Here is a 27,181-nt window from a genome sequence, read left to right as displayed (position 1 = left end):
CCCCCCCCCAAAAAAAAGGCAGATTCTGACCTATATATATAGGCCAATATATTTATATACAGTACAGTATAACCACTACAATACATTAGACTACACCACTACTATCTCCGCCTCACTGGGCTGTGTGTGTGTGTGTGTGTGTGTGTGTGTGTGTGTGTGTGTGTGTGTGTGTGTGTGTGTGTGTGTGTGTGTGTGTGTGTGTGTGTGTGTGTGTGTGTGTGTCAGTGTATGCTTGTTGTAACTGATCCTTTATGGGTATGGAGGCTGTTGGTAGAGGTTTGAGGATTCACTAAGTTAAATAAACCGTGCAGGGAGGGGTTCTCTCCAGGTTTAGGTCCTCTGAGTGCAGTGTGGTCCATATTCAGCTCAGCCTACAACACCCAAGTAGCCCATTGAATTTCATTCTTAAAGCGCCGACTAGCGCATCTTTAGGCGCACTGCGGCCGCTCCTCGCTGCTGTCTAGTCAGCTGTGAATAAAAGAGTCTTTAAAGTTCTGCAGCAGAGATTGCATGTTACACACACACGCACACACGTCTCACTATCGACGTTTATGTACTGTTCTCCGTTCAATGATTACTTCAGATCATCCCTCGGGTAATTTCGTCTTGTTCATTGCATCGCTTTTCTTTATACGTTTATCATTACCGTGCTGATTGCAGGTATTGATTCCTCAGTCTAATCAGTTGCACCGCGTCCTTCCAGAAATGAATGAACAGAACCGACCCAGCTGCTACCGTCTCGAGCTGGACTTTAATCTGAGCTCGGGTTGTTGGAAGCCTCTAAGAGCAGAACTGAAACAATGTTACAGAAGCATTTTGTGGATTTTTACATACATAACTTTTTACATTTACAAACATATTTGCACCACTTTAAGACAAAGTTTATCAACTGAAACTAATGGCTTTATGAATGGTTAATGCATAATATAATACTACTTTATAGATCAATTATAAGATAGCATTAAGAATAACTTTCAGGTTGCCAGATTGTTTAAAAACCCCTTTCCAGTATGACACTTTAATTCATCAGGAATACCTCTCCAATGATCACCTGGACCAAAATCCATTCATCAACAGCATTAGAACTGCAGACTTGATTGATTACTGTATAATAACCCCATATTAGCCTAATAATTTATATTTATTTACAACTGAAGATGACTGAAAGTGTTTGTAACTGCAGAGTTGATGGATTACTGTATAAGGGTCCTATATTATCCTAATAATGTGATAACATTTATAATTGAGGATGACAGTTAGAAAGCTGTGAGCCTTTATTTATGACTTTAACATTTGTAACTGCAGAATTGATGGTTTACTGTATAATAACCCTATGTTAGCCTAATCATTTATATTTATTTATAACTGAAGATGACTGAAAGTGAGACATTAACATATCTGCAGAGCAGTTACCCTTAATTAGTGGCTTACTAACATCAATAAGTGCAAACTCGATGGCTTATTATTTCCATTGTTTCCACTCATTTCATGACTAATGCATGGAGTTTGACAAGCTGTTGATCCGTGTTCCACACTTAAGATAGTAAAATTGTCAAGAGAACAGTACTGTGAAGGGGAAATGTTTATCATAAGAGATGATTTAAGTAGAATGTTCCCATTCTGTTTGTTTGATTAAAGACTCTGTTGCATCAGTGTGTTCTGTTTTACTCGAAAATCTGGCAATACCACAGCTGTGTGTTTCCATTTAGTAATAATGCAGTTATAAATCAATCCAACAATACATACATAGCTCTTATTTTTAAGTAATCCATCAATTTTGCAGATACAACCGAGGATTTTCCCCAACCTGACATCCCAAAACTTGCTTTATGAATGGCTCATAACTGATCTATAAAGCATTAGTAAATTACTTTTTAACCATTAATAAAGCCATAAAGTACAGCTTTTAAGCCCTTCAGAAAGGGTGCCTTATTAGAAAGTGGTGCCAACATATCAAAAGTCATTATCAGTTAATAGAATGCATCCTCACGCTTTTTTTAAACAAGACACAGGGGTGCACTGAATCTGTGTGGTGCAGATGTGGAGCAATTTGTAACAATCAGCCGGTATGAGAGATCAAGCAATTGCAGGTGTCTGACAGTGGCTGTCTTTATTCTTACGTGCAGTGCATGTATACAGGAGTCCTAGTCTGCAACTTCTGAAAACACACACTGTTCTCATTTCCATATCAATTTTCAACCAAACTGCAGGCCTTTATGGAGAGTCTGTGGCTAATGTACGAGGTAAATATAGGTTGGTTCTCTTGGAGAATTTGATTTTTACCTCCTTTCCCAGCAATGTCTAATTCATTATGCAAAAACACACCCTGTAAATTATTTTGAAAAAGGTACTTAGATTATAAAAGAAAAGACAGTTTGCCTGTCTAAATGTGTAGTCCATTGTAACAAAACCATTAAGGCACAAACATCCCATCATCTGGAGCATCTAGTTATGGTAGTATGTGCTGGCATTCTTGTGGATAATCACTGTGCATAACAACTTTGGATAGCCTTGTTTTATTTATTTGCTTTTTAGTGCAAAATTCATGAGAAACTGTCAAAAAGGTTGTCAGCAGTTATTTTCCTAAATCATTGAAATAGCTTGTCCCGTGTTGCTCACAAGGTAACACAGTTATGCTATTACTATTTTGTGCTGTAATATTATAATTATAATTTTATGTTGTTCAGCCAGACTATAGCACTGATTTAAACTCACAGAGATAAAGTCACATCTTAAATACAAAAGGCCCATATTCTTAATTATATTTGGTATTATATATGAGTTTCAGTATAGTATATATTATTTTTTTTCTCACCTCTTGACTGGAAGAATTACAGGCAACCACCACCACCCCCCCCCCACCCCCCACCCCCTACCACCCCAACAGCATTCTTACTTTGGAAAATAATGAGTACATACTGGAGGACATAATAGTGTTCAATGAATTCCAAAACACAAAATGTAAAACTAACCTTAATGGTCCACAGTCTTAATTATTGAAATGACAAGGGCCAAACCAGAATTAATAAATAATCTGGGTTGTAATAATAGTCTACACCATTGACAGTCACATGAGCTCGGGGGTACATGAATTATTCTGCCCTACCACGAACCATGAACCTTCCAAATTGGGGTGGGCAGCAGGATTTGATTAGCTCGCCTCTGGTGCTGCAGTGACAGACTCAGGGTCAGATTGACAGACAGAGTGTCAGTCAATGCAGAGCCACAATCTTGTTTACTGTAAAAGCCAAAAATCTAAATGAGTTGTGCTCTGGTATGTCTATGGAATAAAAACCAGTAATTACTGGGTGACGTGTAATGTTGCTCCCCATGGCTAGAAACTCTTTACAGAGCAGATGAGATGCTGGTGTTTGTTGGTATTCAGTATTCCTCATATATCTCCTGCTGGGTGATGATGCAGTGCAGGCTAACAAGGCTGCAACTCACCATACCCCACCAAATATATGTTGGACAGAGGATTCTCAACAATATTCAGCTTTTTCGGTAAATATGACGTTATGGTGTTTCATGGTGCCTAGAATGGGAGATTTGTGAGCTTCTTTAATAAATCATATATTCAAAGCACGGGTCAACGATTTTGATTTGTTACAAACATATGAAAACCATGTGTTCTTTATGATTCATAAATCAAAAGGAGCCACTCATGACATTTTAATGTTTAGTTGTGAGTGTGGGCTTTCATTATACATGCTACTGTAAGTCCAACCACATCATTGCAGACAGATTATGATCCAGTTGTGCTCAATAAAAGTATATGTTGTTCAAACAAAAAAAGATCAGTTTTTTGCATTGCTGAAGTAAGTGAGAAATGTTTTGCATCTTTCTTTAACACGTCCTACATCAACATACAGATGTACATGTATCTTCTCTATACTATGTTTAGACTTGGGTTCACACTTTATACCATCCTTGCATAGAAGGATGAAAGGACTGAAAAAACACCTTCAATCCACTAAATCCCTTCGTAAACAAAGCTGGCAGTTAGGCAACACTGTGCTAACAGCAGATGAAAGTATCCATCTGCGATTGTACTTTACTGTAATCACAGATGGATCAGAAATGTGCTACCCGTTACATAACCCAAACATCAACAAGAAATTATGAGATGCCACAGTAATCAAAAGTAAGACAGGTTGTCTGTTGTCTCACACACACACACACACACACACTCACACACACACACACACACACACACACACACACACACACACACTTGTCCATACTTTGGGTTGGTAGTGGTTACATTAGCAGGTTGGGACAGGCAGTTTGAGCCCAGGGACCGAGCAGCAGAGTTCTGGGCGTTGGGCCATGGATCTGTCTGGCCCACTGTCCTGCCTGGCAACACTGCAGCTCTCTGTACAGATGTTAATGAAACTGTAGGCGGCCTTCAAAGCATTAAGCATTGCTTAACAGTACAGTAACTTCTCCGGTCTCATAGATTTTATAGTGTTGATGTGAATGTTTGTATACTTTATTCTACCACGCCGCTTTTTTTTATGTTTCAGCATGAATAGTCAACATTTTCTTTTATTATTATCCCTTATTTTGTGCATACCTATTGACAAAATCCAGCAGAGTAACAAACTGCAAAAGCCATTCAACCTTTACAAATAATGCATAGTCTCACCATCACAACTGAGTTGCATCAAGTGTGGCATTAGAGATGTTTGTCCAACCTTTGGAACTGGCAGCCCTTTTACACTGCAACTTTGGGCTGTTGCAAATGAAAGTTGACAATCGTGAGATGAACGTGTTGAAATCATTTGTCGTCAGTGTCACGCCATTCAGACTGCAACAGTATTAGTGGAGTAGAATAACGTTCACTGTTGGCATTTCACCAGTAAGACTCAGCAAAACTTACAACTACAACTAAACCTGTTCGAGTCGTGATTCACTCGGATCTTTCACCCGAGTCTTTAAATTGACTTGATCGCGAGACTCTAGTATCATTAACTCAGAGCAGTTGAGTCCTACTATAATTCAATCTAAAATGATAACAGAGCCACACACAAACATCTTGCAACATTAGCTACTACTAGTCCTAGCCATCTTAGCTGCCAAAAGCTTAATAGCTTACAATTTCGTAGGCAACGACAACTCCACAAGTCAACTCAAGAGACTGAGTGAGCAGAGAGACAGTCCGAGACAGGTAGGAACTTCCCGACCCGCAGACTCAGAGCCGGAAACACTGCAAGCTCGCAGACCATAGGACTAACTCGAGAACTCATGAATTGCCGATGACTCATGAGTTCTCGCATGAGTCAGTCAACCGCGCGAATCAGCCGAGCGAGGTCTCTCCTCAAGCTCAGGGTAAAGCAAATCCACAACAAAAGCCATTCTTTCACTTCTGAAATAACATACAATGTTCTGCACGTAGCCTAGCTAGGCCTACTGTAGGTTTTGGTGTATAAATGTAGTATGTTAAAATGCAATTAGGTCGAGCAGACAGTCCGAAACATTGCAAGCTAGCAATACTGACTCAAGTGACTCAAGTGACTCGCACAACCCGGATCAGTTTAGTGAGTGACTCACAATAACCTGAATCCTTGAAAGGAATCGAGTTTGCCAGGCCTAACACTCTTCTTCTATGCATGTTGCAGTGTAATGTACCATACACAGCTTACCCTGCCACCTACTGGTGAGAGCAATAAATATGTAACTCTGAAACAAAGAATTAAATATAACACTAAACAAATGTTAAATTAAAAGAATTGTACAAATATTTTTTTTATTTTATTTTTAAAGATCTTTTAACAGGTCAATCTTAAATCCCACTGTGAGACCACAGATGGCCGATTTAGACCAAAAACAGGCTGTATCAAACTCCTGCCAGTCAGAAATGAAGACCGAAGTCCCTCAGTGTGATTGTTGAAATGACGTAGAATACATTGGTGGCCAAGACCAGCTTCACACTTATCATCTTGGGGTTTACTGCATAGAAGTGTCAGCTCTAAGGCCAAAGCTCTTTTTATTGTTTTGATTCATTTCCAGACCACGAGAGCCGATGGATGACGCAGGTTGATGACTTGTCTCTGCTTGCATCTGTTTTTCCTCCCATTCACATTGTGGCATCACCATTCAACAGACATTCATTGCACCATCTGTCATGACATACCTCTAAATTGGTTTGACGCAGATTGCGATCTAGATGTAATTAGACCCATCTGACACAGTGTGACATGCAATGAACACTGCCTATAGATTCCTTTCTTCCTGCAACAGTTACTTCACTGTGTGCTACAACCTGTCCTTCCTTTTTGGAGTTCTTTCTCAAGTTTTACTGTAACCTGGCATGATTATCCAACATCAATTTCACATTGCTGCAATTTTTTGCCTTTGGGAACAGTATTATTTCAAATTTCATCAATACTAGTTATGTTTGTGATTCAGAACAGGTTTATATATGGTTTATTTATCAAATGATGTGTAATTTGTAATTAACGTCTCTCAACCAGCTTGCCATAAGAATATTAAGCCAAGTATCTTTTTGTTGCCATTCATCATGAGTACAGTATGTCTCAAAGGATTTCACAGGGATCGAGTCTACCAATTAATCACACAACCGCTTTTGTGTAAAACAGTAATGCAGCAAAATAAAACACAACCAGTACAAAGCACAAGACACACACGCACACAAATGTAAAAAAGATATGACAAGTGAGGAAAGTAGGAATAATTCCTAAGGTGGACATTGTATTAAAGCCTTTGAATGCACAGTGTAAGACAAATGCAAACCATTTACCTGCTTAATCTACAGTACTGCATGCTTGCAGAGTTTTTGGCAGCGAGACATATTTCAGTTTGGATAAATGGCCAATATATAACACAAAATGTTTGGTACTGAGGTGATTCATAGCGTCTTATTTTTTTAAAATGCTTACGATGTTACCAAAGTATTCCATTGTTTCTTGTTGGGTAAGTTTCCATTAAGGACTGCTGTTACGGTTCACTTAATTTACGTGATGGGTTTTCACTTTAAACTGTGTCAAACATTAAATAGACATTTGTGACATTAAACTGGAGCTTAAACAGTTACTTGATTAGTCGATTGACAGGAAATGAATCCCCAACTTTTTTTGATAATCGATTAATCATTTGAGTATGCATTATGCTGTTTTTTCTTTTTTATATAATTGAAAATGGATTCCCTTTGAGTTTTGTACTGTTGGTCAGACAAAACCTGCAAACTGAATTTGTCGCTTTGTGGTCTGAGAGATCGTCATGAGTATTTTTCACATTTTTGTGCTATTGTTCTGCTATTAGCAGAATACTTAATTCCGACCTCATACAACAATGACCAAACTGAAATGGTTTATCTCTGACCAAATATCTGTGAGGCTAAAGTGCAAAGCATAATGGACATTAACATGGAGAAACAGTTTCACGTTAAGTAAAACATTCAGGTAATTTGGGGATCTGATTTGTAAGCTCAACATTTGCTTGGCTCTTCACTTATCCAGAGAACTTGATTCCAAGCATTTTAATGCATTTTGATGTGTTAATAAAGCTACTTGGCCTTGAGGAAATAAATAATGAGAAACCTTGGCTGAAATTGCTAACTTCTCTTACATTCAGGTCTGGCCTGTGAATCAGCCAAAACTTAACAAGGATGCTGGTAAAACATTGATGAGCAGCCTGGCAACCAGATACAAATTCAGTAACAGTGCAAAAGTTGTATTTAAAATATTCATAGAGGTAAGGACTAAAGTTATTGTTTTATATTCATATAAAGGGAGGGGGTCTTTTTGATACTGCAGTTTTTGTACTGATTAAACAAACAAGACATAATGTGTTATCAATGAGCTGCTAGGTAGATTGCTGTACCTTAAGACAGGTCCTGGCTAGCTGTTTCCACCTGTTTCCAGCCTTTATGCTAAGCTAAAGTAAGTGGTTGCTGACTGTCGCTTTGCAGACAGATCATCTAACTCTCAATATAACTCTGAATATGCATATTTCATGTCCCAAATGTAAGATAAACCCAAATAATAACTTCCATCCTTAGTCAGTGGTTACCTCTATAAATAACTTTTGCACTGCCACTGAATTTGTATTCGGTTGCCAGGCTGCTCATCAATGTTTTAGCAGGATCCTTGCTAAGTTTTGGCTGATTCACAGGTGATGTAAGCAGTTAATGATGTCAGCCAAGGTTTATCATTATTTATTTTCTTAAGGCCAAGTACCTTTATTAGTAATACATTGAAATGCGTTAAAATGCCTGGAATCAGCTGGATAAAAGGTATGATGTGTGAGAAATGAGCAAAGGGACCCCCTGTTTACTGTCTTTATGCTAAGATGAGTTAGGCACACTCAAATACAGATATGGCAGTAGCAAGAATGCACATTTCCCCTAAATATAACTGTTCTTTTAATTAATTAATGCAATACTTAGAAGGCTACACATTGCACTCTTAAAAACAGTGAGCTTGCAGACTTCCGATTTTATTTTAAAAAGATTTGTCACTTCTGCCCTCAGAGATGTGCTTTTCTCCTTCCTGTCCTTTATCCATTGCCACAGTTTATCTAGGATGAGAATGTTGCCTACCATACATTGTGTGAATGTAATCCATTTCAGAGAAATGTTTGCAGCTGCAGCCAAGAGTCTTTGTTATACATCAAGACACCCTATCTGTAAAAAGCCACCAAACCGCCTTTACAATCACAGTGCGCAGGATAAGTCATGTTTGGTTTTAATCCTCAGAAGCAGCTGCAGTCAGAACACAACTACAATGCACTTTGTAGCAGATGAACCTGTATTGTGTGGGAGAGAACCATCCTGGAGATGAACCCACGATATTTACACATGAAAATTATGTTTATTCAACAGGGTTATCAATGGCCAGCTACAGAGAAAAAAATCTTTGAGGTTATATTAGCAAAATATGCACAGATTTAGCTACTGTCAGAATGCAAATGTGCTGTAGCATTTGCATGCAGCACCCTGTTGTGGATGTATCCTCATGGTCACAAAGAAAACATTTAAATAGAGTTATATGGCTTGGTCTGAACATGCAAAAAAAAAAGTACATTGAACATTCCAGCTTATCTTAATTGCTTTTGCTTGTGATATTCCTCACCAGTCCATCAAAACTAAACCACATTTACAGTTACAGAGGATAACTCAGTTTGTGTTCTATGAGGATTAAAAACAGCTTTTACAATTTTTTTACAATTTTATTTACAATAGCCAACAGCAACATAAAAAAATTCTGATCTTTGGCTTTTGCTGGTCCCCTCTAACTGGCTATCACCTGAACGATTAGCGGTACGCGTCCATGTGTGTATCCTTAAATGTTGCAAGATGACACAAATGAATAATGTATGAAATGATGGAAACCTTAAAAACTATATCTGCTAGTTTGTTTCGTAGGCATTCTTCATGTGATATTTTTTATATATGTAGCCATCAAATGGGCATCAAAACAACATATAAAACTAACCATAATGTCATGTATAGGTGAAGGTTATTACATTGTTTTAAAAATGTGATATAATGTAATGTATTAAGTCTTTTATTCCATTATATCCTTCTTTTTATTTTCTGATGAAATGTCAAATAGTGAATTGCTTCGTAAGACTCTCTCAGATCACCATATGCCTTGATATTTTGATACATTATTTATTATGTGTGTGTTTCGTTTGGGGCTAGTGTTTGTTTTCTAACTCTAATTAGCCCAGCTGTTCTTTTGTACAGTATAAATAGAAGCCAGGATACATTTCACAATGTTCACCAGCTTGTGTTCAGCAAAAAGTAAATGGTAAAAAAAAAAAGAAGAAAGAAAGAGAGAGAGATCCAGCTTCAATACCAGCTTCATTAAAGGATGTGCTGTATTGCACTATTAACTGTGTAACATCAAGTTCTTATTATTCATCCAGATTCTAGTCTATATCCACGACGTTCCACTTCCAGGATTGTTCTGGGGCCGCCAGAAATTCCGCCGGATGTCTTTCATTTTGGCCAGATGTCTGTTACCTTCTGCTTCCTTTGCGTTGCAATTTTAAACTCTGTTGGATATACTATGGTTAACTGCTCCTCAGATCTCTGCAGGGTAAATCCAGACATCTGTCCAATCAAGAGTTTTCTGTTGCACGACTAAAACAACTTTTGAACGTACACATGTTCCACCAAAACAAGTTCCTTCTCAAGGCTATTTTGAAGAGGCACTGTTGCTCCGTGCGGCGTTTAGCGCCGTCCAAAACAATTGGGATTGGTTTAAAGAAATGGCAATAAACCAGAGCATGTTTTTCTCCTATCCTGGAATGCTGTGTGGACTCGCCACTCGCCAGACCCTCCTCCGCAGCGCTGTGGAGGAAGGTCTGACAATGCGAGACTATCCAGATTCTAAACATGCATTCTTGAAAGGTTTTCACCGCTGTAACCTGTTTCTATCCACCTGAGCATTAGACAGGACTGTCCAGTATTCTCCCTCCTCTTTCTGCATTGTATGCAGCTTCTCACCGCTCACAATAGACCAATGTTTTAAATCAAAAAATCACTGAGCCAAATGCTTTGAGTTTTTAATGTTCTTATGTATTGTGTATATATAATATAATATATAAATATAATGTATTAATTAAAAAGTAATTATAGTATAGCTATAACTACATTTATAGGAATAGTTTGACATAAAGACTGTAAATAGGGGGAAACAAAAAATGAGATACAACATGTTAATTAGTGAGCTTCAGAGGTGCTGGTAGGTGGATTTTGTTACCTTTGAACAGAGCCAGGCTAGCTGTTTCCCTCCGTTTTCAGTCTTTACACTAAAGCTAAGCTAAGTGGCTGTTAGCTGTAGCTTTATATTTACTGTACAAAAATGAGAGTGGTATCAATCTTCTCATTTAACTCGCAAACTATTCCTTTAAACCTGTTGATATACTTGATGTCATTGGTAAAGGCTCTGCTAACAAACAGACGTAATAAGAGAGGAATATGCAATTTAAATCAAATAAACATGCTCTGTTTTGAATGTTTAATTAAGTAGCATTAAGTATCATTTCTATGTTAATTGTCTGTTTGTTGTTGCATGTTCTGCTGTGTAGAAAAACAGACTTTAGCTATATTTGTTTTCTTGTTCTAATGAAAGTCATTACAAAGTCCCACTTACTCCAAACCATCTGTAAGACACATACAAACACTGCATGTCTCCAATGAATACCTTAAACAGAGAAGTTTTTAACTTTGAAACTGAATGTAGCATTTTAAACTGAAGTTGGTCACACTCATGGTTAGCTTGTCTCTTTTGCTGTAGTAAAACAAGACACGCATGATGGGAATAAAAAGGGAGGGTTTATCTTCTGCTCTGCAACATTGAATGGAGATTGATAAAGAGTAAACAATGGCTGGGCAGTCTTTCTCTCATTGACCAAACCCTCCTCCAATTACTTTCTTGTCTCTCCTTTCCTCAATTCTCATTTGTTACATCCTCTGTGACCTTTCTATTGGATGTGGCAGCAGTCAAACGTCAATGTGGGAGCATATCATTATAGAAGGATGGAGGTCATTAACAGCAGTTGTCTTGGAGAGGGCTGTAATCCCCCAGAAAGCCAAGGCCAGAGCCCGCCCGCTGGAGTTGGCTTAATTACTGACCGGGCCTAATTGGCTCCTTGTATGGGCTGTGATAAAAGCAGGATGTGACACTTAAGGCTAGACTTCCTCTGCCGTCTGCCCTTTGTGTCAGTCCCATTAACCTTTTTTGCTTTCACCTTCTCTTCTGCCTTTTTATGTTCAATTAAAGGCACTATTTAAATGAGCTGGAGTAGTAAGACTAAGAGCTTTGCCATGGGCCATGTAAAAGGAAATAATTGCACCCTAAATTAATATTACAGGCTGACTTGGCATCTGAGAGGTGTTCTAAAATATATATTAAGTTGTTTAGCTTTGCATCAAGTCTAAGTGCCAACTGTTGCGCATGATTCATGTATGTCTGAAACACGTGTGTGCATGTGTTTGCTGGTCTGTGTGTGTGAGTCTAAATCCACTTTCATGGATTTATACTTAATTAGTCGTCGTGTGTCAGCAAAATGGCAAAAAACGTCCAATAATAACAATGTACGTTCAATGCGAACAATACTAAAGCTAAAATCTGCAAAGTAAAGCCGTGCTCTATGTTTTCCCGTTGGGATATTGTGAACTTTGATGTGGATTGTCGATACTGTGTAATTAATCATAGTACCTAACTGCATTCATAGGGTCCCCTTTGGTTAATTGGACTGCAGCTGCAGAATGGACTAAGCAATGATTTATTGTGCAGGCAGGTGAAATGCTGTGATGCCCACCCCCCCCCTCCTTCCAGGTACTAAGGATGGATGGCTCACTCCTGCACCCAGCTACTCCCTGTGCTCCTCCATCCCTCAGGCCAATCGACTCTGAGGGCACATTTAAAAGATGGGCTTCGGGTGGACAAAAAGAAAGGATGAAAGGTACAGTGGAATCAATTTACCCCCTTTTCTACGTATTCAAGACTTATATTGGTAAGAGCAGGAGAACAGTTGAAGAGATTGACCATCTGTAGAAAGTTTAACGAGTGAATTTACTCACAGTGCCTGTTGGCAAGTGAAAACAAACACCAGAGCCAACCAAAGGTGATGCCTCCTTAGACATTTGCTGCTCTCCCCACTTCATGGGTCTTTGTATCATTTTCTGGCCGTGCTGTGAGGCAGACCAGTGGTATCTATATCAATTCAGGCTTGTTGGCAAGCCAAGCCGCTGTGCCAAGCTTTGTTACACTGTTTTATCCGAGGTTATCAAGTAAAGTATACGTTAAGACAAAGTGGTCCTTTACAGGTGGAGTAACCAACTGTGAATTGAATCGTTTAGTAAACTAAAAGCAATAGCCAATAGCACTTGACATTAACGTTTAAACACTCAAACTCATTTTAAAATCCAACTAGCGTGTAAAGGTGTGACTTTCCCTTTTAAATTAGAACTTCTGTGTAATTATCGCTCCTATAATTCCAGGCATCTATCATAAAATAGATAGATGAAAACTACTATATGTTACAATAGTTTATTGCTAGATTACATTGTTTTAATGTATTTTCCTGTTCAAACATATGTGACATTTCACAGATAATCAGTCAGATTGGAGAATGGACCCTATAATCTACAGAAGCAGATCCCATACGTCAACACTAGGATTACACCTTCTCTTGCTGTAGTTTGTTTCAGTGCTGCTGGCGTACCATTACCCTGAGATAACCACACTTAAATAGTTAATGCAGCTGTGGGGCGCCCTCTGCATTACAAATGGGCCCATCCGTCTCACCTAGATCCCCGCAGGTGGCAGCGCCACAGTCCATCTTCAGCAACTCTAATCATTCATCAATAGGGAGCTATCTGACACCTGCTTCCACAGGATACCGAACACTGTGATGTGGTCAAGACCAGAGACGAACATCCTGGTGACTGAAGGGGGATCTGTCAACTGATATTACTCCAGATGCCACTATGGGACTTCCCAGCTTCCCAGATTGCAGACTCCAAGTAAAATCTGTGTATCTAAAACCTGCCCTTCATCTCTTTTCTAACCTGTCTAGTCACTGAAAAAGGAAAAAAAGAATTGATGTGTTAACCAGATGCATGCATCTTAAGATGCAAAGATTTTACACATCAGTCTGTTTACAGGTCTTGGAGAGTATGACTGTATATATAAAGATAGTTGTATAACGCTTTTTGTGGCCCCAGAGGCAGCTGCACCAAGTCTGAAAAATTGCCACTTGAGTCGGTTGCGTCAGTTGGAGCTGAAGACTACAAGTCCGCAAATGAAATAATCTCAGAAAGAACTGAGTTTACCAGACCTTTGTAGTCCGCTCCTCATCTCTGCTTGAGGCTAGCAGCTTGAGGCAATGTTAGCCGCTACTTTATAATAACACACCCAAATCTCCAACTGATCTGTCGGCAGTCAAGTTGCATTGTGGGTGATGTTAGTGTCAGGTTTTGACAAGGAAGAAGAGTGTGTGAAGTAAAACAGACAATATAATTTTTTTTTTTCAAACTCCATCAGGATTCCAACAATGTTATAGGAGTGCAATGGAATGGTGCTAAATCATTACTCTTTTAATCTAAAGGTATTTCAAGGAGCACTTCACCAATTTTACATATGAAGTTTAGTTTACTCATCATGAGAGTACTACTCAGCCTGTGAAAAAACAGTTGTATAATATCTTCTGTGGCTCTGGAATAGCTTTCTGAAGTCTAAAATAAATAACCCTGATGATCACTTCATCATTGAAAGACACAATTGAGTTGCATTATGGAAAGTGTATAGGATCAATGGTTTTGGAGCTTGGCCCTTTCTAAAGACTAGAAGTCAGGCTTTTTCTCTGCTGCTTCAATTTTACTCGTCTCTTGAGAGTCCTCAAACTTTATGGAAGTGAAATACTAAATCGCTGGAGTGCCACTTTAAATCAATTACAGTGCGTAGATTGTGTAGAAAAGGTAACATATTTCTTTCCTCTAAGTTGTTGGTGATATTCTCAAAATGTCACTGCTAGCCACTCTTTGTCCTTACAAATTCTGTTGACTCTAGTCGAGAGGCAAGAGTGCCCTCTTTCCAATTTGCCTGACCAGGGAATGCCAGTCAGAATGCAATCAATAAGACAAATGTTGAAGTGACTCAACTCTGCAGCTGAGCCTAGATCCTGTTTTGTAGAGGGGTTTGTAAACCTTTTATCCCCAACTGTAAAGCCTGGCTCTTATTTGTTGTTGTGGTCATCACATCAGCACTCCGCAAAGAGAATCGTCTCTCCGTTCCCAATGGAAATAAAAACCAGTGATAAAACTGAGCCCTGTAAGTATCCAGCACAGGTGCAGCCCAGGCTAGTCACTTTCTCCTGGGACTGCAGCTGCCACGCAGGGATTTGACAGGCCCGGAATGGGCAGGCGGGCCCCTTCCCTTTTGATCAATCAGGTAAGACAGAGAGGGGAGAGCGTGAATTCTAAAACTCGATGCACCATCACCAAGGTGACTCTCATATGTAACCCCTCCTAACCACTCTGAATACACACTAATCTTTCAGGTTGACAGAGCTCCTTTGCTTTCTCTACTTTAGTTAGATTTAGACCTGGTCCGTTGAATTATGAGTAACTTAATTCAGCTGCCTCTGATTGTCATTTCTGGAGGGCAGGCTTTAAATCACTCTGCAGAATGTGGACTAATGAGGAAATGGGGTGCTACCTGCTAAACTGTTCCTTGGAATAGCCTTACTTGTATATTACCGCCCTTTTAAGTGGTTCTTTTTCAACCTTCTAGGGGTGTTAAGAGATAGTTTTGAGTGGATGGTTGGTCTTGGAACTCAATTGCTACAATGCTTTCTAGACGACCGCGTCGTTGATTCATATTTGCTGCATTGTTTTAATTTCTCAGTGACAGCAAACCTGCTACACCTCAGAATCAGTGCTGAAACGGATTTTCTCAGAGTAAGACTACCCTCTGCTGGACATAATCACTAATGTGCTTTGCTGCAAGGAGACTTACTTGACAACCAGAGCTGAGATGAGACATGTGGTAGGGTATGAACACCAACACAACAACACTTCACCAGAGATGCATGTCTCCAGAGAAAATGTGTCCATGTTGGGTGGTGGTGGAACGAGGGGAGGTGCTTTTTCTTCTACCTTTTCCCCCCTCTGACATGTAAAATAAGAGTAGGAAATGTTTTAAAGGGAGGGAATATTTTCTCACTCAACATGCAAGTACTGTTCATGTAAAAGTGCCACCACAAGATGGTGTTATTTCTCAGAGATGTGACATGGTGCTGACCTCAGTGTAATTTGTGCAAATGTAATCTCCGTCTGCCACCTATTGGTAAAGAAAGCAGACTGTCCTGTATTAAGCATGATTACAGATACAGATTACAGGTACCTAAATAGTTCAACTTCAGGACATGAAACATCTAAAACAAAATAGTGTTTGTAATGTCAAATATTACATATTTAAAAAGCTGTTGTCGTAAAAATCTATCATCACATAATGGCTGTGAGCTTGAGAGGTGCTGCACTGAAGCTGACCCTGACCTCCCTGTGGAGGCACCAAGCAAAGAGAGGTTTCCTTCAAGGATTAATAGATTGTATACTAACAATGCTAAAGGAGTGATGTGTGTTTTGAATATTTTGTAATGCAAGAGCTCCATCATTTGCATCACAGGATATCACAATAATTGGCATGATTGAGTGGAATGGCTGTGATTAAAATGATTTAATGAATTGAGCAGAATAATGTATTTTTGAAAACTAATAAATATAAACATATGAACCTCTTGGCTATTAATGCTGTTGTTGCCAAAGGAAGTTTTAAATATGGCACTGGTTTCACCCTTACAAATTTTACAAGCTTGAGTCACAGTATGACTGATGCACCCCCTGGATCTCAGTCCAAATATCTCAGGATGTGGATATGAAACTATTTGAAAGGCAGAGTGGAACGTTGACTCAGTGACCGATGTACGGAGGTGAAATTAGGTAGTGCAACTCCTCTATTATTCCCTGCATATAGGAGTATCACATAAATACAGTGCTGTGTTCACTGAACAAGCAGCACGCGCTACTTCCTGTGTTTGTGTGAGTCAGATACTACTCACGAGTGGACTGAATCAGCCGGGCCTCATCCCCCGCCCACTAACCTCCATCCGCCCCCTTGTAGGAGTATAAAAGACACCCACACACATATTCCCATCTCCGCCCACCTTGCCTTTCAATTGCTCCCACACTTTTCCTCTCCCCTCCCGACGGATTTTCTCTCTCTGTCCGACTCTCCTGCTCATTTTTTTCCCCCTTCATCTCCTCTTTAGAGGGAGGATGTGAGTGGTGTTTGTGTGTGTGTGTGTGTGTGTGTGTGTGTGTGTTAGTCATGTTCAGGCTCATCCAGAGCAAACAGAAGCACAAGCAGGGGGAAACCCAGGCACAGGCAGGAATAGGATGTTTTGTCCACATCTGTTAGTTGGTTTGGCAGAAGCACTCTAGCAGTTTACACAGCACCTAAAAATGGATTGCTAGAATAAGCTAGAGAGCGTGCTGGAGGGGAAGATGAATGAGCATATAGGAGTTGGGGGGGTTATGAGGACATAGGTGGGGGGATGGGTGAGCATGCCAAAGTGGGCCAAGACCCCCCTGATGGTTAATAGGATTCCGTCTGCCCTGAGCTGCTGCAGAGTTCACGAGCCAGGAGACGGCTCTGAAGAGGGCGTCTGTGGAAGTGTTTGTCTCTTGGAAGATTTGATTAGCATTTCAATTCAAACTGACTCACCGGTTTGTTTCGTGGTTTTCTTGTGCCACAGGTTAAGGTCTAGTCATTCGGATATACAGAAAACATTTATTCATCAGTCTGTGATAACTGCCGTTTTTCTGATTTAGCGTAACCTCAGTTCAAATTTACTAAATACTGATCAAAATTATCAGAATAAATCTTCCTTAAAATCGAAGAGGCAAAGTGACTACAGTGAGTGGGAAAGCAGTTAAGAGTATTGATTGAGAATGGAATTTCATGAAAATGTTGACCTTATTTTACCAAGATTTTGACCTGATTACACATATAAGATAAGAAGACCATTGTCTAGGATGTTCAATTCCATCCAATAAAATGATTCTGTCCTTGAGAGTGACAGACAAAAGCGTATTGTATTCAGATTGCTGACATGTCCTATATATCTGTACATTAATAATACACAGTAATTTGTTCTTTGCAGCATTTGCTTGTCAGTGATCATCAGAATGAAGAAAAAAAACATAAAATGACGAGAAATGCCACAGAAGACCATTAAAAAAAATTTGCAAAATTATGCTCTCACATTTAAAGATCTTTCTCTTGATATATAACAAGATATAACCCTATTCTGCTCTGTTATCAGTTTCCAGTGTCTGCACTGATTTTGCAATTTGTTAAGCAACTGTTTTGCTTCACAGCTAAATTGTAAAATGCTAACATTTGTTTTGTATCATTTTTGATCAGTCACATTATCTAGTCCCCTCATTGGTCTCCAGGTGGTGCCAGTGGTTGAGAAGGACAACATTCCTCACATAAAACACACACACACACACACTGAGGGGCTGGGTATGTATGGCAGAGGGGGATGGGGGCTGAAGTAGTTGTGGAAGATAGAGAGGAAGGAAGTGAATAGAGTGAGAAATAGGGAGGGAAGGGGGTGGCATGCAAGGCAAGCACATGCTGAGCAGAACATTGGACTCATTGAGAAAAGCGCTCTCTCCATTCATGCCCTATCCATGAATTTTTTAGCAAACTCACACTCTTCTCATCATGTACGTATAGATATTGATATTTGTCTGCTCTCTGCAGATGAGAAAGGTTTAGTGCTGACAAATGTTTTTGTTTGCATCAAGTTATTTGAGATAAGTCCCGAAACAACAGATGGCGAGGCGAAATACAAAAAGATGACGACAAATGGTCTGTTTGGGCCACTTTCAGGTCACTCTACATTAAATTGCATAGTAAAAGAGTGTTTACATCTGAAACCAGAGTGTGAAAGTACCAGTAGGGATGATTAGAGCACAGTTTGGAATGCCTCTATTCCTTCACCTTGTCTCCTCTGTATCCAACACACCCATGTAATAGACACCCAATGTTTACCACTTCAAATGCAAAATGGTCACTTCAACGCCGGGTGGGAACAACATAAAGGCATCCTGCAGCCATTTGAATTGAACATTTTGTAAAGGAAGCGTAACCAGCTTATTTTGTGTGATTTCATTTTTTTCCCAAACATGTTTGAACTCTACTCCTATTCTCTCAACCTTCCAGATTATTGAAATTACATCACAAATGTTCTTTTTTAGGACAGTGACTGAGTAGGCTACTTAAAAGAAAATAATTGTACATTTAAAAATCACATTATCCATGTCAAAATAGGCAACAAAATTAGTGATATGAAAAATATATATATATAGAGAGAGAGTACACAGTTTCTGCAACAATCATGCTCAATGATCATGCTACACGTTTCAGAGGGAAATATTGTCCACTAAATTTATCTGGCAGCTTCAGACTTTACATCTTACTTTTCAAGATAAGTTTCGACATCCAAAACATCTGATCACTTTACAGAACATGATGCATTATTACAGAAGAAACTACCCAACAGTATTTGAAGGAGATTAAAATTAGCTCAACCGCAACCAACAGTAAAATCCTAGTTGATAATCCAATAATGTCATACAGTGTAGGCCTAACACTCACATGGGCCATTGTCCTGCTAACTAACTTTTACTTGCATGCTTTAACTTATGTTGACAGGTTTTTTTTTTTTGGTTTTTTTTTTGCACTGAAGCAGTTTCAAGTGGGGTACTTTTACTCAATTAGAGAATATGAATGTCTTCCACCACTCTGGAAAATAGCCTAATGCTTTAGGAGGAAAATAACACAAAATGCTTTCTGAGCTTAAAACCTGCTTGTGTTTACATTGGGGGAGGTCATAGTTTACTCACCATCACTGTGGAGACTGTGGTATGTGTTAGGTACATGCATACACAATTTGATACAGTTTATTTGAATAATTCCTTATATTGCTAAAAGTATATTCAGCTACTTTTACACATGCTTTTTGGTGTTTTGGTTTCCTGAAGGATACAGGAAGGAGGGGGGGGGGGGGGGCCCCTCTAGTACTGTTGGTGGCCCATTTATCATATCTCCGCCCTCCCCCGGCTCTTTAAATTGCCTCAAAACTCCTCCTGGCTGGCGCCTTTTCCCCGTTATCTGCAGAGACAAGACACACGTGCTTTTTGTAGGACGTCGTGGGAACAAACTTCTCAACCTGCTGGTAAGAATTAAACAGCTTATTTCTTTATAAAGGAAACTATTCTTTCTAATTCACAGAGGTTTTTTTTTTATTTAATGCTGCATGCGCTGGGATTTGAAAGGGGCGGGCTGTGTGTTGTCTGACGAATAAAAGCTGTAGCCTATAGATCAGTGCAAGGCTTTTTAACCGGGTACAACCAGCCAGGCTTAAAGGAAACATTCCGTCTTTACTAAGAGCAGAGGTTGTAGCCGCGCGATAAAGGTGAGTGCAAGAAACGCGACGGCGAGCGGGTGGAACTTTGCATGCTCGACAAAACGGAACCGGATTTAATGCATTTTACAGCTTAGGCTATAACTGGAGCTCCGGTGAGAGGATCGCTGCATGCTTTAAAGGTGAAGCCGTCTTTTGTTGCTCTGGTCCCGGGCTTTCGTCGCCGCAAACGAACCCAAAAGCACCTCGCTCGCTTGCATTTTCTGTGCTTTTTTAAAGTGCCAATACAGGCTCGATTTAGCTTGCAAATTCCACCGATAACACATCAACGGTTGTAGGTGGATCTCTCCACGGCCCGGCGTGCAGACATGCTGTGAGATAGTTTTATGCGCAGGCCCGATTATTGGTCACAACACTAACTAACACAGCAATGGGGCCTCTAAACATGGTTGGTACGGGGAAGGATCGTCTGGTTCAGTAGTCTTTTGCAGATTTATTTTTTTTTTTATGCGGCGTCCGACCGCCTACGGAGTCCCAGCAATGCGAGCCGCCGCGGTTTGGTGTCAATCCCTCTTGTGTGCCACAGATAGCGGTGTAATGGAGCTCAGATGAGACAGAAATAGACCTCGAAATAAGAGCGGATTAATTGAGTTAAACGCGTTACCGGTGTGAGATATATATATATATATATATATATATATATATATATATATATATATATATATATATATATATATATTTTTTTATATATAGAGATATATATATATATATATATATATATATATATATATATCTCTGCTGCGGTCAGTGAGTTTATAGCCCTTGTATTTTCTGTGTGTACGCCTTGTGTTGCAGCATGTCTGACCGGTGTGACTTATTTCCTAGGTCTGAAAAGCTAAGCAAACATGAGCGACAAGGGGACAGTTTCACCGAAAGAGAAGGAGGCAACAGAGAAGAGGGGGCGTGGAAGACCCCGCAAGCAGCCCCAAGTGAAGACCTCTGACGTAAATAATGCCAATTTCTTTTTCATTTTATTTTTTTAACGTTTGTTGGAAAAGTGTCAGATCAGCTATGAGAATATCAACAACCTACAACATAAAAGTAGGCTTATGCATTGAGAAAAGGAAGGGCTTTAAGGTGTTAAACCAGAAACACAACAAAAGCCCTCAGCTCACAGCTGTTCCAGTTGATGCTCAGGTAGATTAGATTATTGCAGGTAAAGTGCTCATGCAGATAACAAGCCCTTGTGATTCCACTGAGCTCTCAGTGAATCAAGATATGGCTGCAGCAAGCCCCTGTGACCATTTGCTCACCCCTTATCAGCGTAAGCATAGTCTACAACAAACTTCCTGTGTGTCTCACAGGTTTGTAAGCAACCTGCAACCCAACACCTTTAAACCGATATTAACCCCCTTCATGACCCACCTCTGCTCGTCATGTAATGGATGACATGGCCGAGTCGAAGCACAGAATGGCTCATATAGCTGTCACTCAGCGCCGTGTGTTTTAGTATTGAATTGCTCGGTTGCCATGAGCTGCGGTTGTAAACACTCTTGCAATGCAATAGGAGAAAGATCTGCCGTGACGTAGCCTACAACCACAAATGATCACATGAACAAGATACTGAATTTACCTTTCATTTTGGTGTTGATGGTAATCCCCACAGGGTAGATATTCCCCTTTCTATACCTCAGTGAGGCTGCTTTCATTTTTGCTTCTGAATGGCACGTTTGAGTCAAGTCAGGGTACTATTTATGAACCGTTTGTTTTATCTTCGTGAACATTTTAGTTAACAGTTTACATAGTTTGTCATTCTTTAAAGTTCACATTGTGCACTAACCTTGAAAGCTAAACTTTGTGTCTGAGAGTCTTGCAAGTGTACCCGTGCCCGTATTATTTTGTATGAAGACTCCCTTCTCCTCATATCATGTGCCCGAAAGAAATTCAGCCGTTCAAGTGAAAAATGTTACTTGATGTTTTGTGATATGCTAACTTATGTTTTGACTGTCTTGATTGTCAGGAACCAAGTGGGTCCCCTACTCCAAAGAGGCCCAGGGGACGGCCGAAGGGCAGCAAAAACAAGGCAGCCAGCAAGGGCAAAGTAAGTCAATGCTGTCTGTGGACATGGTTTTTTTTTTTTTTTTTTAACACATGATTTCAGCAACAGCTTACATGCATCCTGAGCCGGAATGGCGTCCATGCCAAGAAAAGCCAGGCACAGCTTCATGATGAAGTCGCACATGGCGTTTGCCGTCCCATCTTCTCTCGCAATCATTTCCCTTCTCTAACCCCTGATTCCTTCCGGTTGATGAACACTTTAACGGTAGCTAACCCCATCCTCTTAAAAGGACGTCCTGCTGTTACGTGTGATATATTGGTTGGCTGCAATTTAGCTGCTCCCCCCCTCCTGGTGTCAGAAATAGCCTGGCTTGGGTTTCCCATTGTAAAGACCTTGGTTTATTGCTTTCCTTTTTTTTTTTTTTTTTTTGAGTGATGCTCACTCTGTACTTCCTGTCCTCCCGCTTCCTGCAGCTTGTCATGCACAGTGCAGTGCAGGTGCAGAGGCCGCAAGACTGTTTCCAAGCTGACACTAAGCACCCCTCCGCCCCCACCCAGCACACAGCCCTAGTTCTTTTCTGCCTGTCGTCTCCATAGCAACAACTGATTCTCTCCTTCGCCCCAACCCTCCAGCTCCCCCGTGTGCTCGTCCTTCACTGCTATGTATGGGAAAGAAGGGAGAGGGAGAGTAAAACGCTCACGCATGTATGATATAGGTTTAGCAGCGAGGCCCGAGCTGCAGAGGGTTTGTGTCTTTGCTCGGTTCCACCAGCTGTCTCTGAGCCTCAGACCAGGTGGCCAGCGAACTGGAGTGCCCTGTGTGCAGTTCCTGTCGGCCTTCCAGATAATAGCCAATGAACCCAATGCCCCCTTTCCATGTGTCTCATTACAGAGGTACTACTGCCATCTGCAGGCACCTAGAAGCAGAGCTTTGTGTAGATTTGGATTGTTTACTTTTTTGCTCTGATACCCCCAAAAAAGTCTTGGCTTTAAAGGGTAACTCTGTTTTTTTTTTTTTTTTTTTTTTTTTTTTCTTCAACCTAGACCCTATTGTCCTATGTTTTTGTGTATAACTGACTGATGGAAACCACAATCTTTGAAATTGTTCCAGTATTAAGCAAGACTGCTGCTAACAACCTACAATGAAGTTATTGGGCAATTGCGCACCTTCAATTTACGTCTACAAAAAGTGCTTGTTTTACCACAGACATGCTCAGATAATTGGTCTAAGTGCCTGACTACATTATGGAAAGGATCCCTACGGAGGTCGACCTTTTTGTTAAAGAGTAAGATCCTTTTTTTTTTTTTTTATTTTTTTTTTTTTTTATAAACATGAAACATCCCTGAAATTGCTATCGCCAAACCCACCAGACTCCATTTAAATAGTCATTGTAAAATACACTTCATTCAAAGTCGACAAAAAAATCCATCTTTACAAGCTAAAAGTAAATATTTAAATGGAGTCTGGGGAGTTTGGCGATAGCGATTTCTGAACCGTTTCTGGTTAAACAAAAAGGATTTTACTCTTTAACAAAAAGGTCTATCGCTGTAGCGATCCTTTCTATAATGCTGTCAGAAACCTAGAATAACCATCTGAGCCTGTCGGTGGCAAAAAACGGCACTTTTACTGGACGAAATTGACAATGCACATTTGCCCTACAGTCGTGCAGAAGTTAGCACACCCATGCTAAAGTTGACTAAAAAGATGGATAAAAAAATCATCTTTTGGAAATTGATCTTAATGCCTTAATTAAAAAAATGAGGAAAAATCCAATCTTTAAGGACACCAATTTTCTTTGTGAATGAATAATGTATCGTAAATAAATGTTCTTCCTTTTTAAAATACAGGGGGCATAAGTAAGTACACCCATAAATTCCCATAGAGGCAGGCAGATTTTTATTTTTAAAGGCCAGTTATCTCATGGATCTAGGATACTATGCATCCTGATAAAGTTCCCTTGGCCTTTGGAATTAAAATAGTTCCACATCATCGCATACCCTTCACCATACCTAGAGATTGGCATGGGGTACTTTCCATGAAATCATCTCTCAATGCAAATCAAACTAGCTATTAGGCTAACTGAAATAAAACCATGCCAATCTCTAGGTATGGTGAAGGGTATGTGATGATGTGGGGCTATTTTAATTCCAAAGGCCAAGGGAACTTTATCAGGATGCATAGTATCCTGGATCCATGACATAAGTGGCCTTTAAAAATAAAAATCTGCCTGCCTCTATTGGAATTTAACATAGGGGTGTACTTACTTATGCCCCCTGTATTTTAAGGAAGAACATTTATTTATTTATGATACATTATTCATTCACAAAGAAAATTGGTGTCCTTAAAGATTGGATTTTTCCTTTTTTTTTTTTTTTTTTTTAATTAAGGCATTAAGATCAATTTCCAAAAGATGATTTTTTTTTTTTTTTTTTTTTTTTCTTATTCCTCTTTTTAGTCAACTTTAGCATGGGTGTGCTAACTTCTGCACATGACTGTATATGATTTTAGTATCAAGCCAGTTACAGCGTTCTCGCTCAATACTGGACCAATTTCAAATATTTTTTACTCACATTAGTCATTTAGACACCAATGCTTGGGAAAGCAGGGTCCAGATTGAAAAAACGAAATTAGCCTTTAAAGGCTCTGACACACCAACTTGACGGCTGACCTTCGGCAGAAAAGGCAGTCGGACTGACTGCCTCCCCGAGTTGGTCAAAAAAGTGCCTCGGAACACACCGAAGCGACGCCGACTTGAGAGTACGTTCTGCGTGTGTGCGAGACGTAATACATCTCCATAACGGCAGGCGGTGCTAATCTGTATTGTTTCCCAAAAAATTAAAACCGGCAGCTGATTGAAAGAACATGTCACGTGGGTCTGGCGACAATAGTGGTCTTTCGGAATACAATATCATATTTTACGAAAGTAGTTCACCGAAACGTGTTTCTGAAAACATTTTAAGCGAGAAATAGGCCATGCAGTTGCTTAATTTGTCTTCATTTCAGATCGACAAAGGTCAGTTTAAAAGATTTGTCAGATTTTGAGAGGCATTAGTCAGGCTCATCCCGCTCGTCATTTTCGCGTTAGCACTACACCAATAAGATTGGTCATTAAGTCCGACTGCCCGCCTTCCGATTCAACATGTCAAATCTGCCCAAATGAAGGCAGACTGCTCCTCCGACGGCATGGAACACACCAAACAGACTTGAGTCACTGACCTCGCCAGGCTGTCCGACGGCCGATAATTGGGTTGGTGTGTCAGGGCCTTTACTGAGCAGATCAGCAAGTCACTAAGCAGAAAAATCACCCAATTGCCCCACCCATAGCTCTTTTAACATGTATTGTTTTCCTTCACAGAAGGCAACAGCATCCCCATCTGTTGGGGGTAAACGCAGGGGAAGACCTAAGAAGGAGGTAAGAGTCCCTTGACAAATGGTGTAACATTAGTACAAACCATTCTTTCCCCAATTGAATATTGATTGGTAGGACTCTCTGCAGGGCAAAATTGCATTTTCCTAATTCCCTTGCCTGCTTTCTTCCTCTCAAGACAAGTCATTTTTACTCCTCACAGCTATTTGTGTCATGCACAGTGTATTCATTTAGAGCAGCTTCTTGGCTGCATAAAGCCTCTACCTAGTTGTTTTTAAAGGCAAATCTGAACCTGCGTGGCAATTAAAAGGGTTCTTAATCCAAATGCTGAGTAACCTGACAGTTTTTGTTACTGCAAAATGAGTTGCCAGGCCATGTACAGCAGGTCAAAAAAAGCATGTTTTAATCTAGAAAAAAAGTGCGGTCTTGTAGTAACATTCTGTCATGTGCATGAGTGGTTAGGGCGTACTCTTGAAAGAAAGTCTGGATTGAATTAGTCACAGAAAGGAATGACCCAAAGTTACCCTCCTAACCAGCCCTCTCATTTTTATGAATGAACATCTTGGGCAGTGGGGAGCAAAAGCACGATGCCTCATTGTGACTCACCACTCCTTTTTATGAATCACTTTTCACTACAGATGGCTCACCCTTCCCCTGAGTGTTCTTCATGCCACAGTGGTTCATCAAAGATATTTATATTTCCTTTTTTTTTATGTTAGTGTTTTGGGTTATTACAAGTAAAGGGTCACGTTGAGGCATGAATCACATGCCGCTGTTGTTGCTGAATGTTGATGGCACTTAAGAGGCATTTTCCTTGTGGGTGTAGTCGAGGCCTGACTCTTTCTTCCCTACTGTCACAGGAGAAGGAAGAAAAGGCGTCCCAGGAATCATCGGAGGAGGAGGAAGATGAAGAGGACCAGTAATTCACAACGCATGCTACCTCACTCAACATACTGACTTACTGTTAACCAGAACTGGGCTGTATCTCCAACACCAGTGCCACCACATGACCACTGTTCACGACAAAGCCCTCTTTGCCAAAAAGGAGGGTTAACACAGTACAAATATCATGCAACAGCACTGGATAGAACGATGGACCTTGCTCAAGCATAGATCTAAGAATTACATGAAAGGTAACAGCCCTTTTCGCTACATGTCACGTTATCACAAGTCTTTTATACTGGACAAAAGTGTGCTCTCAGGAGCCTGGACATTTCCGTTCCCCTAAAGATGGTTTGTAGGACATTTTCTCTGCTTAATGTTACTTATTTGTTGTACCCGCATCTGAGATGGTAGGGCATATAGATTTTTCTCCGTATTTTGTACTGGACAAAGGTGAATTTTACCTATACTTGGTGTTTTTTTGTTTTGTGTGAAGTGGTTAACCTATCCTTTGCATCGTATTATAGATGGAGTTGAGCTTCAGCGTTTAGGATGAGAATAGGTAACAGATGGTAGAAGTATGTTGTGTGTTTTTTTTTTTTTTTTGTTTTTTTTTCCCCCATTTTTAATCTGCGTAACTGATTTCACCCCGTCCCACCAGTAGAGCAGGACCATCTTTACCCCATCCTGTAGGACGGTTTAGATAAAAGTTATGCTTCTTGAACTTACTTTGCGGTCCTCTGCGTGTAGGAGATGTAGAAGTGTACCGTTGGTCCGATCAGACTATTCTGATGAATTACTGTTTTGTTCCTTAGGGTTACTTACCATTTAAAACAGAAAACAAAAAAAACATGTGTGCTGCTTTTCATGTTGTAATAAAACTCAAATCTTTGGTA

At 40.0% G+C, this 27,181-nt stretch overlaps 1 protein-coding gene and 1 long non-coding RNA gene across 4 annotated transcripts; both read left to right on the top strand.

Moving 5' to 3' along the window:
• Window positions 1-9,953: 9,953 nt before the first annotated feature.
• On the top strand, window positions 9,954-18,834 carry LOC118496395. Its single transcript, XR_004898968.1, has 3 exons — window positions 9,954-10,083; window positions 14,949-14,951; window positions 18,822-18,834. It is a non-coding gene; the product is annotated as an uncharacterized LOC118496395 (long non-coding RNA).
• An 826-nt stretch (window positions 18,835-19,660) lies between these two features.
• On the top strand, window positions 19,661-26,752 carry hmga1a (high mobility group AT-hook 1a). 3 transcript variants are annotated; one of them, XM_031316579.2, is made up of 5 exons: window positions 19,661-19,788; window positions 20,863-20,981; window positions 21,998-22,078; window positions 25,392-25,448; window positions 26,264-26,752. In XM_031316579.2, exons 2-5 carry the CDS (start codon window positions 20,883-20,885, stop codon window positions 26,324-26,326), a joined length of 300 nt encoding a protein of 99 aa, XP_031172439.1. In that variant the 5' UTR covers window positions 19,661-19,788; window positions 20,863-20,882; the 3' UTR covers window positions 26,327-26,752. The 3 variants fall into 3 exon arrangements, with proteins under 3 accessions (XP_031172439.1, XP_031172440.1, XP_031172441.1); XM_031316580.2 differs by lacking the exon at window positions 19,661-19,788 and adding an exon at window positions 19,900-20,028; XM_031316581.2 differs by lacking the exon at window positions 19,661-19,788 and adding an exon at window positions 19,923-20,159.
• Window positions 26,753-27,181: the final 429 nt, after the last annotated feature.

The sequence above is a fragment of the Sander lucioperca genome, chromosome 12 (assembly GCF_008315115.2).
Source record: "Sander lucioperca isolate FBNREF2018 chromosome 12, SLUC_FBN_1.2, whole genome shotgun sequence".
Taxonomy (NCBI): Eukaryota; Metazoa; Chordata; class Actinopteri; order Perciformes; family Percidae; genus Sander; species Sander lucioperca.
Note: the sequence above shows the minus strand (reverse complement) of the source record. Positions and strands in the feature narration are given on the sequence as shown.